At 49.8% G+C, this 13608-nt stretch overlaps 1 protein-coding gene across 6 annotated transcripts in view; it reads left to right on the plus strand.

The window, feature by feature from the left end:
* The window catches only part of LOC105469659 (pyruvate carboxylase), a 110392-nt gene that overhangs the window by 44766 nt on the left and 52018 nt on the right, over positions 1–13608 (plus strand). Inside the window, exon 1 of one of the 6 annotated variants that reach the window (XM_011720991.3) lies at positions 2548–2945. The exons of the other annotated variants lie outside the window; for them this stretch is intronic. Coding sequence (XP_011719293.1) covers positions 2943–2945 — 3 coding nt within the window. The 5' untranslated portion in view covers positions 2548–2942. Of the gene's footprint in view, positions 1–2547; positions 2946–13608 lie in introns of those variants that run through there. 6 annotated transcript variants of the gene reach the window in all.

The raw sequence follows: 13608 nt of genomic DNA on the forward strand, positions 1-13608 counted from the left end.
TGCTGGGATTACAGGCGTGAGCCACTGCGCCTGGCCGGTTTGTTGCATCTTTCTAGGGGTCATGGACAGTAGAGGCCTGGAAACCTTAGCCCCTGTGATCCCCTGCCCTGCAGCCTTATTCTTTGGCAGTTAACTCTGGGGGTGGATGCTAATTTGCCACATGCAGATCTTGCCTCCACCGGCCGCATGGTGAGTTCTTAAAGTGTGGGTCCATCACCCTCTCTGCTTCCCCATAGCACCTAGCCTCTTTTCTGTTACTTGGTGGACAGTCCTTACAGGCTTTCTGAATAAATGAAAGTAACTCTACTTGCTTGCTTTGCTCCATAGAAGTCATACGACGTCAGTGCATGTGTGGCTAGATTTGGGGTGGCCGAGGAGAATGGGGGACCAAGGCTGTTAGAAGGGTCCATCCAGCTGCCCTGATGGCACAAGGAGCTTTCTGCAGGATGCACCATGAGCCAAGACAAGGACGGGACAGATGCAAGCACTACCCAGAGCTGAGCACAGACCAGCGTGTTCTCCACCTGGAACCTCCAGCTGGAAGCCTGCTTCTGTTTGTCACCCAGGACTAACAGTGCTGTTGAGCATGTGAGCGACTCATTTGCCAGGGCAGCAGCGCATAACCTTGCTACCGTTTAACTAAGCCAGACACTTACTCCCCCGGCTTGTGTTTTTCTCAGATGAAGAAACCCTTACAAAGTCGTAGTAATTGTTGGTTGCAGCGTATTTTACAATTGCATAGAAGGTTAATTGTTGAATTTTTCGACACCGGGCTTTCTGTGTAAATTGAAGACAGCATGGATCATGCTGTGTTGCTCCGCTGCAGTGAGTGCTCAGGCCCCTGCGTCCCCTTCTGCTCATACCCCATGTTCCAGCCATGCCAAACTGCATGGTTTGTGACCAAACAATGGCCAGTGTCCTGGCCACACCACTCTCTTCCCTTTTCCCTTCCGGCCAGTCCTCTGTCATTCACCTTGTCTGTGAGTCTCAACTCCCACGGTTTCCTAATACCTGAGTCCCCTCCTCCCACCACTAGTTCAGCGCCGGCGCTTGCTTCCTTTGGCCTCCACCATACTTGGTTTCTCTTCTTTGTTTGTGTGTCTAGTGCCTTCCCTGATGTGAGCTCCTGGAGGGCAGGGACTGTGTCTTGTCAGCTCTGGCTCCCCAGTGCTGGTGGAGACCCAGGCAGGCTGCACTGAACCGAATAGGACATGTGGCGGTGATTACATTTTTGGTCCAATCCAGTAGTAGCCTGTGAAATGCTCACTGCAGGTAGAGCTGAGTAAGCTGTGACCCAACTCTCAGGCAGCTTCTCCTCTGTGGGGAGCGGCAGGGACGCCTGTTCCGAAGATCACGTCCTGCATGACCTCTGTGTGCTGAGGAATGAAGCACGAGTGGAGATGGCCGGGGCCCATGACCAGTATGACGCTGGGCAAGTCACTGGGAATGGCACTCCTGGATGAGGCTTAGGCCGGGTGCAGGCTCCATGCAGATACTTCCTCCAACTCCGCCCCCCGCCCCCAGCAGCTCACCAGCTAGATGGCAAATCTCAAGGCGAGTGTGGGAGTTGGTGGCACCTCTTTGCCTCCAGCTGGGGAAGAGGCACCCAGTGCCTATCCTGGTGCTAGGATAAGGACAAGAATTGTCACAACTAGCAGCTGTGGCACTGGACATGGGGACTTTCCACCATTTCCCACTTTGCCGTTCCAGCTGATCCTCTACTCTTTATTCCCAGGCAGGGCCCCTGGTTTGAGTGTCATTCCGGGCTCACTTTCTGGGTAGCTGCCCCCTTCCTTTGGGGGCTGGAAGGGAAGCAGAAAGCTGCTTGTTGTCATCTTGGGAAAAGATGGAGAAGAGGCAGAAACAGAGGTGTTGGTGCTGGTCAGGATCCTGGACCTGAAGGAATGTGCAGGATCCCTCCATCCTGACTTTTCAGTTAACGCATGTTCTTGGGGACATCGGGGTGTTCAGACCTCTCTGCCTGGCTTGGATCAGGGTGCACTTACATTCCCGTAGCAGGCTCAGCCCACCCGCTCTCTTCAGATGCCATCTCCTGTCATACACTGAGCGTGCCGAACCATGCAAGACCTCTGAACAATTAGCCTCGGGTTCAGGAGCCCAGGCAAAAGATCTAACAGTGAGCTATTGACTGTGCCTCCTTCCAAGGAGCTCGTCAGAGCCCAGCCTGGTGTTTTGCTTTCTTGCGATGGTGGGGTGGTGCCCAGTAGATGGGAACTCTGCTCTGGCTTCTGACTGGAGTGGCCTTTAGGATAACACTGTTAAATGACCTGAGCTGGGTGGTTTCGTAGTATGTTCACGCATGTGAACATCTGCTTGCTGATAAATCGTACTGGGCCACCAGCTCACACTAATCACCAGGTAACATGTGCCTTGGTGAGGGATCCAGTCTTCTGGCCCTGTGGGGAGACAGGCCCATGATGTCATCAGTTCCCAGGTAGACAACCCAAGGTATAGTGAGGTCTTGGCAGGAAGGAGGAAGACATTAGACTCCTTCTTTTTTCTTCTCCCCATTGAATCTTCTGCTACTTTCCTTAGGCCAGATGCCGTATCTCTCTCCTGGCTGGCTTTCCCAGCCCTGGCCCTGGCCCTCCCTTCTTTGTGAAACTCAAACACCACTGCCCTTTCATCTTTCCACCAGAACTTGTGAGCAGTGGCTTTTGACCGCCGCTCTTCCAGCTCACCCCTGACCTGGTGTTTGTTTTTTTATCCTTTCCTCGGTCTACTCAAGGCCCACCCCTAAGACAGAGATTGGCTCCCAAGCAGCCTCTCTCTCCTGGGAGCGGTAAAGGAGGGGACAGTTCTGGAAAGTCATTGACAGGGGATTAACCTAGAACATCAATTATAAACAGGCAGCAGGCCTCGGGCCCAGACTTGAGTGTTCCAGACTTGTGGCCTCCCTGGAACTCTGCAGACCAACTGCCATGGTAAGAGGACCGACTTTCAGAGGCCTCTAGGCACTCTGTCCTGGGTAGGGGTGCCCACACATCCTGGCCATTGTTGCTCTTCCCTCTGGAACTTGGCAGCCTTCTAGCTCTGGGAAGAGCAGAGGGTAGAAGGATGGCAACAGTCCTTAGAGAACAGGAATCCAAGGGAGGGTTGGACCAGATCGTTTATCAAGGGCTCTGGGGACCATTCTGGTCAGGCATGGGCAAGCTGGGGGGGCAGGAGGTAGGCAAACCCTACTTCACCTAAGAACAGATTTTGTTGTTGTTGTTTGTTTGTTTGTTTGTTTGTTTGTTTTTGAGTCTTGCTCTGTCACCCAGGCTGGAGTGCAGTGGTATGATCTCAACTCACTGCAACCCCTGCCTCCTGGGTTCAAGCGATTCTTCTGCCTTAGCCTCTCGAGTAGCTGGGATTACAGGTGTGCGCCACCACACCTGGCTAATTTTGTATTTTTAGTAGAGATAGGGTTTCACCATGCTGGCCAGGATGGTCTTGAACTCCTGACCTCAGGTGATCTGCCCGCCTCGGCCTCCCAAAGTGCTGGGATTACAGGCGTGAGCCACCGTTCCTGGCTGAGAACAGATTCTGCCTGAGACCATGGACAGAAGACCTTGGCCATGGATCCGAGAGCTCTGGGCCAGAATGCCCTTGCATGATGGTGACAGTTGGGGGAAAGGCCACATGGTTCCCTGTGTAAATGGCGTGGCTGCCAGTGGTCATGGGGAGGCCCTGCTCTTAGTTCAGCACCGGCCGGCCCCTCATGTGCTATGCTCCAGCTCCCCAGCCAGCTCAGTCCTTCACAAAATGCCCTGGAGTTACAGAACAGAAAGGCTCAGCTTTCCTTTAGGAATCTGGGAAATTGGAGGGGTGAGGTCATGCTCTGTTCAACATGTGAGGGCTCCTAGACAGCAGCAAAGGAAAAACATGTTACTACCTGTATTTTGGGAGACCAGACCTCTGGCGTTTGAGTAGGACTCACTGCTCACATTTAAGGGGAGAGAACATCTCCCATTTTGAAGAAAACCTTTTCCTCAGTTCAGGAGGAGGAGAAACTGATCAGGTTCCAAATGGCCTCTGGTTCTTTAACTGCAAACAGGCCAGGCTCCCTGCCAGGTCATGGGATAACAATCCAAGGAGAGGGGAGAGAGCCAGTGTGCATGTGTGTATACATGCACATGCTTGTGGGAGGAAAGGCTGGGGGGATAGAGGTGACGTGGACATCTATGTATGCTTCAGCTATGTTTCCCTCTGCTTAGTCCCAAACTGCTTGGGACTAGCAATTGTTGTTGTTGTTGTTGTTGTTTTTTTGAGACGGAGTCTCGCTCTGTGGCCCAGGCTGGAGTGCAGTGGCCGGATCTCAGCTCACTGCAAGCTCCGCCTCCCAGGTTTACGCCATTCTCCTGCCTCAGCCTCCCGAGTAGCTGGGACTACAGGGTCCCGCCACCTCACCCGGCTAGTTTTTTGTATTTTTTAGTAAAGACGGGGTTTCACCGTGTTAGCCAGGATGGTCTCGATCTCCTGACCTCGTGATCCACCCGTCTCGGCCTCCCAAAGTGCTGGGATTACAGGCTTGAGCCACCACGCCCGGCCGGGACTAGCAATTGTTAAGAACGTGCCTTTCCCCTCATTCCATCCCCGGGAGTTCTAGGCCAGGGATGGAGGGGTTGAGCTCTGTGGCTTTGTTCTCTGTCAGGTGGTACCTTTCTCTGTGACACCGAGGGAGACCTGCCATCAGGAGGGGGTCTGAGGCCGGAAGACAGTACTTACCAATCAGGATGGATCTGGAATGGTCTTGTTTGTGTGCTCGGTTTCCTGGCTGGCATGAAATGTCAGTTTCATGAGGACAGGGAACTGTTCTCTCTTGCGCAACTTTCTCTCTGATGACCGACAGTACCTGGCATGTTGTAAAGGCTCATTCAGAAGTGATTGAATGAATGAGTGCATACTTTTTGTGGGGGCTGCATATTGTTCCCTTAAACTTCCTGCTTCATCTTCCGTTGTTTCCGTGTCAGCCTCTCACCTGGTCATCGTCTGCTTGGTGCTGCCCTTCCCCACAGCTTTGAGAGTTCGTGGTACCACCTCTGCCTGAAACTTCTCTTTTGGGCTCCTATGCTGTGACATACTAGCAGTATTTGTTTGCCCCTCTTAAGACCATCCGTTCCATTTCATTCCTGCCTCAGTTTCTCCTCCTCACATTTCTGCTGTTCCACCTCTGCTCCTGTGCTCTTCTCAGGAAAACGGGCGAGTGGTGACGCCCTGGGCTGAGCTTTCCAGGGCTTGGGCAGCCCAGGCACCCGTGGTTCTGGTGGGGAGGGAGCACGCTGGTGGCCAGAGCTGGGCTTGTGGTTAGCAGCCCTCCCCACCTTGCTGAGGCCAAGCTCTTTCTCATGGCTTTGGCTGTCACTTCTATGCTGATCACCCCCAAATCATTGTTTCTACATTTCTTTATTGGGCTTTCTGACCTTCCAAAATCTGATCTCACCCTGGCGGTCAGACCTTATTTGATGTTGATGATTATTAATTTGTAGCATGTATTACATCCCTAATACAGACCAGTTCACATGCATTCTCATATTTAATCCTCCCAATGAACATACAAAGTCAAATAATTATTCTTATTTTACAGAGTCTCAGAAAAGTTAGTTCCTCTAGGTAACCAGATTAATTAGCATTAGGGGGTTGTGATCAGGATTTGAACCGGCTCCACTGGCCCCTGACCCTGAACAGAGTCAGCTTGGAGTCCACACGTGGAGATGAGGACAGTTGGCCCTGTTTCTCCCTCTCACCCCAGTGCACTCACACAGCAGGCGCTGGCGCCCTTCCTGAGGGCCAGGCCAAGTGTCTCCTCTGTGAGCCTTCACTTAGCTCTCCTAAGCTGCTCGGCCTGCCTCCTCTCCCTTTTCTCTCGCAGCAGTGCCTTTGCACACACTATGTGTTTGTTATATGTTGGCTGTGCCTGTCTTGCCTCATCAGCAGATAGTGATTTTCTTAAAGGCAGAGGCCATGTTTTATATGATCCTCCATCCCTCAAGTGTGCATTACAGGCAGTTCGCTGCTCAGTAAATACTTGATGCCTCTGATGAGGTGAAATCTAATCACAGTCCTTTGCATGTGTATTGCGGTTTACAGTTTATGAAACCGAAGAGACAATTTGAAGTTTCCCATAAAACAGATCCCTTAATTGTCAGCCCTCTGCGCTGAGAGGGATAAATCTGTTTTGTAGATGGACTAACAGGTCCAGAGAGGTAGAGTGAATTCTCCAAGGTCATTTGATGGGTGGTAGCAAAGCCAGAACATGAATCCAAGGTTTAACTCTAAATGCCGTTCCCCTCCCACAGAATCGCAGCAGTCTGTGGTCCAGACTTGGCCAGGTGGCCCCTGCCAGGCCTTCCTTCCCACTTAGTTATACAGTTCCTTATTTGTGTTTGTCCTTTCTCTTTCATTAGAATTTGTGTCTTTGTGTGTGTGTTTTTTGAGACAGGGTCTCGCTGTGTCACCCACGCTGGAGTGCAGTGGTGTGATCACAGCCCACTGCAGCCTTGACCTCCCAGGCTCAGGTGATTCTCCCACCTCAGCCTCCTGAGTAGCTGGGACTACAGGCATGTGCCACCATGCAAGGGCAATTTTTGTATTTTTGTAGAGACGGAGTTTTGCCACATTGCCCAGGCTGGTCTCAAACTCCTGGGCTCAGGTGATCTGCCTGCTTCGGCCTACCAAAGTGCTGAGATTACAGACATGAGCCACCGCGCCCAGCCTTAGAATGCCTGTCTCTTGAGGGCAGAGACCCTGGCTGCTTTTCCCTTTATCCTTCCAAAGCTCCAGCTCTGGGGCCATGAACCAGAAATCATTTCCTCAAGGATGTTGACACAGTGAGTCACCTGAGGGGCAGGGTGCAGGAGAGGTGGGGCAGGAGATCAGGAACTGGTGTGGGACATTAGGGGTGGGAGACAGGCCAGAAAGTCTCATGCTCTGTGTAAAAGCTTCTGTCAAATGAAGATGGTGCTTGTCCTGCCTAGTAGGCGAGGCTACTCTTAGTAGCAAGTGAGAGTGTCTGTTGAAGTGCCTTCTAAACTGCAGAGCGCTAGCAATGTGGTTGTTAAATATAATTATAGTCTGTAGCTGGGCATGGTGGTGGGTGTCTATAATCCCAGCTACCTGGGAGGCTGAGGCAGGAGAATCGCTTGAGCCTAGGAGGCGGAGGTTGCAGGGAGCTGAGATCACGCCATTGCACTCCAGCCTGGGTGATGAAATGAGACTCTGTCTCTAAATATTTATTAATTAATTAATTTATTAATGTATTTATTTATTTCTGAGATGGAGTCTCTCACTCTGTTGCCCAGGCTGGAGTGCAGTGGCACCATCTCGGCTCACTGCAACCTCCACCTCCTGGGTTCAAGTGATTCTCCTGCCTCAGCCTCCCCAGTAGCTGGGATTACAGGTACCTGCCACCACGCCTGGCTAATTTTTTTTTTTTTTTTGTATTTTTAGTAGAGATGGGGTTTCTCCATGTTGGCCAGGCTGGTTTTGAACTCCTGACCTCAGGTGATCCGCCTGCCTCGGCCTCCCAAAGTGCAGGGATTACAGGTGTGAGCCACTGTGCCCAGCCAAAAAATATATTTTTTAAAATAATAATAATTATAGTCTGTAGGGACGAACTCAACAACGTGGTTGGATAGAGTCGTACTGGCCTTGTGAGTATTGAGGAGACAGTCAGGATGGTGCCTCACCCAGGGTGTGGCACTCCAGCTACTATGAATTATTCTTGTTTTCATAATGATTATAAGACATGACCCCTTCCTTCAGATTGGGGAAAGGAGTTGGCAGTGCTGAGACTGCATCCGTTTTGGATTGGGATTAAGAAGATGGGAAAGGCAATGTGGCCCCAGGGCTTTCGTAGATCCACTCACCGCAGGTCCCCGGACCCTGTATATCTCCTTCCTCCCCATGGGGGTGTTCAGCAATCTAATTTCATCCTTGAGGAGGAACTGTTGTATTTGGATGAACACCCCCCTGCTAATGTGGAGCTGAAAAGTAAGTCCTGGCGAGTCCGCAGCTGCTCAGCAGGTGGGTGGGCTGCGGTGGTATAGTGGCTAGGCTCCTGACAGCCTGGCCTGCCGCAGCCGCTGTGCTTCCCTCCCGTCCCTGGGATGTGCATTTGAGAGTAAAGGCGAACTGGGAGCTCTTGCTGTTTGCAGAACTCCAAAACAACAAAACAAAATGTCCACTCAGCTGGGTGTTGGTTGGGCAGCACGACTGTGGTTACACAGAAAGCCTGGGGGAAGGGCTGTGGTCAGAGTTTGAGGGACACACAGATGTGACTGTGATGTGATACAGCTGGAGGAGGAGGAGGGTGTGATCACAGGCCCGGGAGTGGCCAGGGCAAGAGTGATGGTGGAGGAGGCAGGGAGGAGAGATTGGTAACTACTAATCACTAGCATGATCAATCTTGACAGTCTGTCTACAAGAGACTCCTGGGTGGCAGGGCAGGACCTGAGGCACAGCTGGGCATGACGGGCAGACAGGGGTCTACGTGGCTTTGAGCTCTGAGGCCATAGGCAAGCTGTTCATCTGGGTGTCTGTTTCCATGCTTACAGTAATGTTCCTCTTACAAGTCCTCTGATGATTGAGATCGTAGAAGTCACTCAGTGCAGTGGCTGGCACTCAGCAGTAGCTCACACAAACGATCAGCGATTCCGACACTTGCCACGTGGCCGTCACAATAAACTCAGCAATAGTGGATGCCCAGAACTCCATCTCCGGGAAGCCTCTGAGCCAGTCAGTGTTTGTGCTCAAACTCCAAAGCATAGGATGAAAGGTCAGATCATGGGGCTACGAAGGTATGTTCTCCTAGGAGTCGAGAATAGGGAGAGAAAACAGCAGCAACTACAGCCAAGGTCATGTCCTCCCTGGGTTGCTGTTTACTTTCCTCTTCCAGGAACCGAAGCTGTTTGCCATTGGATTTCTTTACTATCTCCTTGGCTCTTGGACTGAGTACTTTGGTAATCAGTTTGCCCAGAGAACCAAGCTTTCACCTTGACCTAGGTTCCACAGTGCCTTCCTCCACAGGATGTCGGGGTGTGTCATCTAGCAGAATAGCCGTCAAGACTACCCAGGAATGGTTGAGGGTTGCACACTATTTCTAATAAACGGAATTAATGAGCAAAGAAAAGTCAGACACCCAACAAGGGAAGTTGAGGCACCAAGTGACAGTGGAAAGTCATTACCACCACTAGGCTTGAAGGGGTCAGGAGAAGAAATAGCGTTTCCTGGCCGGGCGTGGTGGCTCACGCCTGTAATCCCAGCACTTTGGAAGGCTGAGGCGGGCGAATCACCTGAAGTCAGGAGTTCAAGACCAGCCTGACCAACATGGCAAAACCCTATCTCTACTAAAAATGCAAAAACATTAGCCAGGCGTGGTGGCAGGTGCTTGTAATCCCAGCTACTCCAGAGGCTGAGGCAGGAGAATTGCTTGAACCCAGGAGGCAGAGGTTTCAGTGAGCCAAGGTTCACCATTGTACTGCAGCCTGGGTGACAGAGCGGGACTCTGTCTCAAAAAAAAAAAAAAAAAAAAAAAAAAATATATATATATATATATATATAGTGTTTCCTGCAAATACCAGTGAGGGCTGAATAGTGGACACTGGGATGCCAGCAGGGACTGTCATAGCGACAAGACACAGCCTGGGTCAGGACAATCAAAGCTAGTAGAGAGTGAGAAAGACACACCCCACATTCTCTCTCCACCTCCTACCTGCCCTTGTCTCCTGCCTGTGCCTCTCATCGGCTGGACCCACAGGAAACCAGCCAGCAAGGGAGCCCAGGTGCCTCCACCCACAGGGCTCAGCCTCCCTGGGTCCAGAGAAGGGCATACAGGGAGGCAAGCCAGAGCCCCCAGCCAGGCAGCCTCTCCCCAAAAGGTGAAGCCCCGGAGGAGGCATCCACTCAGCAGGTGTGGAAAGCAGCGGGGATGAGAGCTCTGGCATCCTAGGGTCAGAGCGGCTGCTGCTGCTGCTTTTTGGGAAGGGGCTGCCAAATCATAACTAGTTACTAGTTCAAAATTTGATCATAAAGGGCAATTAGGAAAGATAATGAAATAAAGAGCATCCAGATTGGAAAGCAAGAGTAAAAGTATTTTTCTTTTCAGCTGACATGATCTTGTATAGAAAAACCTAAGGAATCCATTAAAAATCTATTTGAATTAAGTGAGTTCAGCAAGGTTGCAGGACATAAGATCAGTATGCCAAAATCAATTGTATTTCAGTAGCAGTGGGCAAATTGAAAAAATGAAGAAAACAATTCCATTTAAGATAGCATCAAGATAAAATATTTGGGAATAAATTTAATAAAAGTACAAGACTTATACTCTGAAAACTATAAAACATTGTTGAAAACAATTAAAGAAGACCCAAATAAATGGAAAGATACCCCATGATCATGGATCAGAGACTTAGTATTGTTAAGATGGCAACATTCCGTGAATTGATCTGCAATCCCTATCACAATCCAAGATGCCTTCATTAGCGGAAATTGACAAGACAGTCCTAAAATTCACAGAGAAATGCAAGGGAACCAGAACAACCAAAAGAATCTTAAAAAAGAACAACGTTGGAGGACTCACACTTCCTGATTTCAGAATTTAACTGCAGTGTGGTACCGGGGTAAGGATAGACACACAGATCGATGGAATCGAACTGAGAGCCCAGAAGTAAACCCTCACATTAACAGTTAATTGATTTTCAATAAGAACGCCAAGACAATTTAATAGGGGAAAGAACAGTCTTTTTAACAAGTAGCGCTAAAACAACTGTATATCCGCATGCACAAGAATGAACTGGACCCGATCTCATACCACATACAAAAATTAATTCAAAATGGACCAAAGACCTAAATGTAAGAAGAGCTATAAGAAGAAAAATATAGCCGGGCGAGGTGGCGGGCGCCTGTAGTCCCAGCTACTCGGGAGGCTGAGGCAGGAGAATGGCGGGAACCCGGGAGGCGGAGCTTGCAGTGAGCTGAGATCCAGCCACAGCACTCCAGCCTGGGCGACAGAGCGAGACTCCGTCTCAAAAAAAAAAAAAAAAGAAGAAAAATAAGTGTAATTCTTTCTGACCTTAGGTTGGGCAATGATTTTTTAGATACGACGCCAAAGCACAAGCAATAAAAGAAAATGAACTGTACGTCATCGGAATCAACTTTTCTACATTAAAGGACACTATCAAGAAAGGGAATAGACAACCCACAAAGTGAGAGAACATTTTGGAAATCATCTATGTAACCAGGAACTTATATCTAGACTACATCAAGAACTCTTAGCTGGGTACAGTGGCTCACATGGGAGGCCATAGTGGGAGGATGACTTGAGGCTGGGAGTTCAAGACCAGCCTGGGCAATGTCACAAGACCCCGTCTCTGCAAAAAAAAAGGAAACAGAAAATTAGCTACTTGGGAGGCTGAAGCAGGAGGATGTCTTCAGGAACCCAGGAGTTCGAGGCTATAGTGCACTATGGTCGCGCCACTGCACTCCAGCCTGGGCGACAGAGTGAGACTCTGTCTGTCAAGTAAAATCAAAAATATTATGGGACCACCATCATATATGCATTTAATCATTGACTGCAACATCATTGTGTGGCGCATACCTGTAATCATATGATGGGATATTATTTAGCCATACAAAGAAGTGAACTACTAGCACACGCCACAACACAGATGAACCTTGAGAGCAATATGCTAAGAAACCAGACCCAAAACCCACATAATTTATGATTCTGTTGATATGAAATGTCCAGAATTGTCTGGGCATGGTGGCTCACGTATGTAATCCCAGTACTTTGGGAGGCCGAGGCAGGTGGATCCCCTGAGGTCGGGAGTTCAAGACCAGCCTGACCAATATGGAGAAAGCCCATCTCTACTAAAAATACAAAATTAGCCAGGCGTGGTGGTGCATGCCTGTAATCCCAGCTACTCGGGAGGCTGAGGCAGGAGAATCGCTTGAACCCGGGAGGCGGAGGTTGTGGTGAGCCGAGATCGTGCCATTGCACTCCAGCCTGGGCAACAAGAGCAAAACTCCATCTCAAAAAAAAAAAAAAAAAAAAAAAAGAAAAGAAATGTCTAGAATAGGCAAATCCATAGAGACTGAGAGTAGATTAGTGGTTGCCAAGGGCTGAGGGAGCTAAGGGGTTTGAGGCATGACAGCTAAGGGATATGAAATGTTCTAAAAGTGGATTGTGGTCGTAGTTGCACATATCTGTGAATATATTTAAAAAGCCATTGAATTGCACTTTATTTGTTTCTTGAGATGGAGTCTTGCTGTGTTGCCCAGGCTGGAGTGCAGTGGCGCAATCTTGGCTCACTGCGACCTCCGCCTCCTGTGTTCAAGTGATTCTCCTGTCTCAGCCTCCCGAGTATCTGGGATTACAGGTGCCTGCCACCAAGCCTGGCTAATTTTTGTGTTTTTAGTAGAGATGGGGTTTTGCCATGTTGGCCAGGCTGATCTTAGACTCCTGACCTCAAGGTGATCTGCCCACCTCAGCCTTCTGGGATTATAGGTGCGAGCCATTATGCCTGGCCATTGAATTGCACTTTACATGTATCATCTATATGGTATGTGAATTGTATCTCAATAAAGCTGTTAAAAACAAAACCCTGGCCCCGGAGGGCAGCGCAGTAGGCTAGAAGACTGTGGTTTGATGAGGAAACTTCCCACTGGGCTGCGACCGCTGGCCCTGGCTCCCTTTGGCCGGGTGGGGGTGCCGTCTGCCACCGAGGGTCCTCAGCCGCTTTTTCAGGATCTCAGAACATGGGAAGGCCCCAGCTCCAGAAGAAAATCTTAGAAAATCTTAATTCTAGTTAAATCTTAATTCCAATTTAATTTGGTTGAGTGAAACATTTTTGGAACTGTACTGTGAGCTAGGCACCAGGCTAGCTGCTCTCATGAAAAAACAGGCGCCCTGGAGCTGGACAGCCTTGATTATTCTTGAGTTTGCTACTTCCTGTGGGTCCTTCCCAGCCTCAGTTTTCTTATCAGGAAAATAAGGGTTGATAATACCCCATGAGATTGTGGTGACAATTTAGTGGGCTGGAAGGAAGATGCCTGGAATATCGTAGGCAGAAAATGAAAGTTTCTTTCCAGCTCTCCTGGAGCAAGTTATCTCTACCAAGTTGACATAAAGGTGAGTTAGTTATGTCTGCCCTCATAGAGCTCAAGGCTGGATGCATGACCCGCACTCACTAACCAGGGCCTGGGGAGAAGCAGGCCAGGAAGAGCGTCCCTGTCTTACTTTGGTCCTGGGTTGGGAACCAGGGAAGGCTTCCTCAGGGAGGGGGCAATGAAGAGGGGCTTTGAAGGAGGATAGCTTTTCGCATGTTGTATTTTATTCGCTTTTTGTTTATTTATTTTTTGGAGACAGGGTCTCTCTCTGTCACTCAGGATGGAGTGCAGTGGCATCTCTGCTTACTGCAACCTCTGCCTCCCGGGTTCAAGCAATTATCCTGCTTCAGCCTCCCGAGTCACTGGGACTACAGGTGCACGCCATCACATCCAGATAATTACTATATTTTTATTTTTTTTTATTTTTATTTTTTTATTTTTTGAGACGGAGTCTCGCTCTGCCGCCCAGGCTGGAGTGCAGTGGCGCGATCTCGGCTC

This window comes from Macaca nemestrina, chromosome 12 (genome assembly GCF_043159975.1).
Source record: "Macaca nemestrina isolate mMacNem1 chromosome 12, mMacNem.hap1, whole genome shotgun sequence".
NCBI lineage: Eukaryota > Metazoa > Chordata > Mammalia > Primates > Cercopithecidae > Macaca > Macaca nemestrina.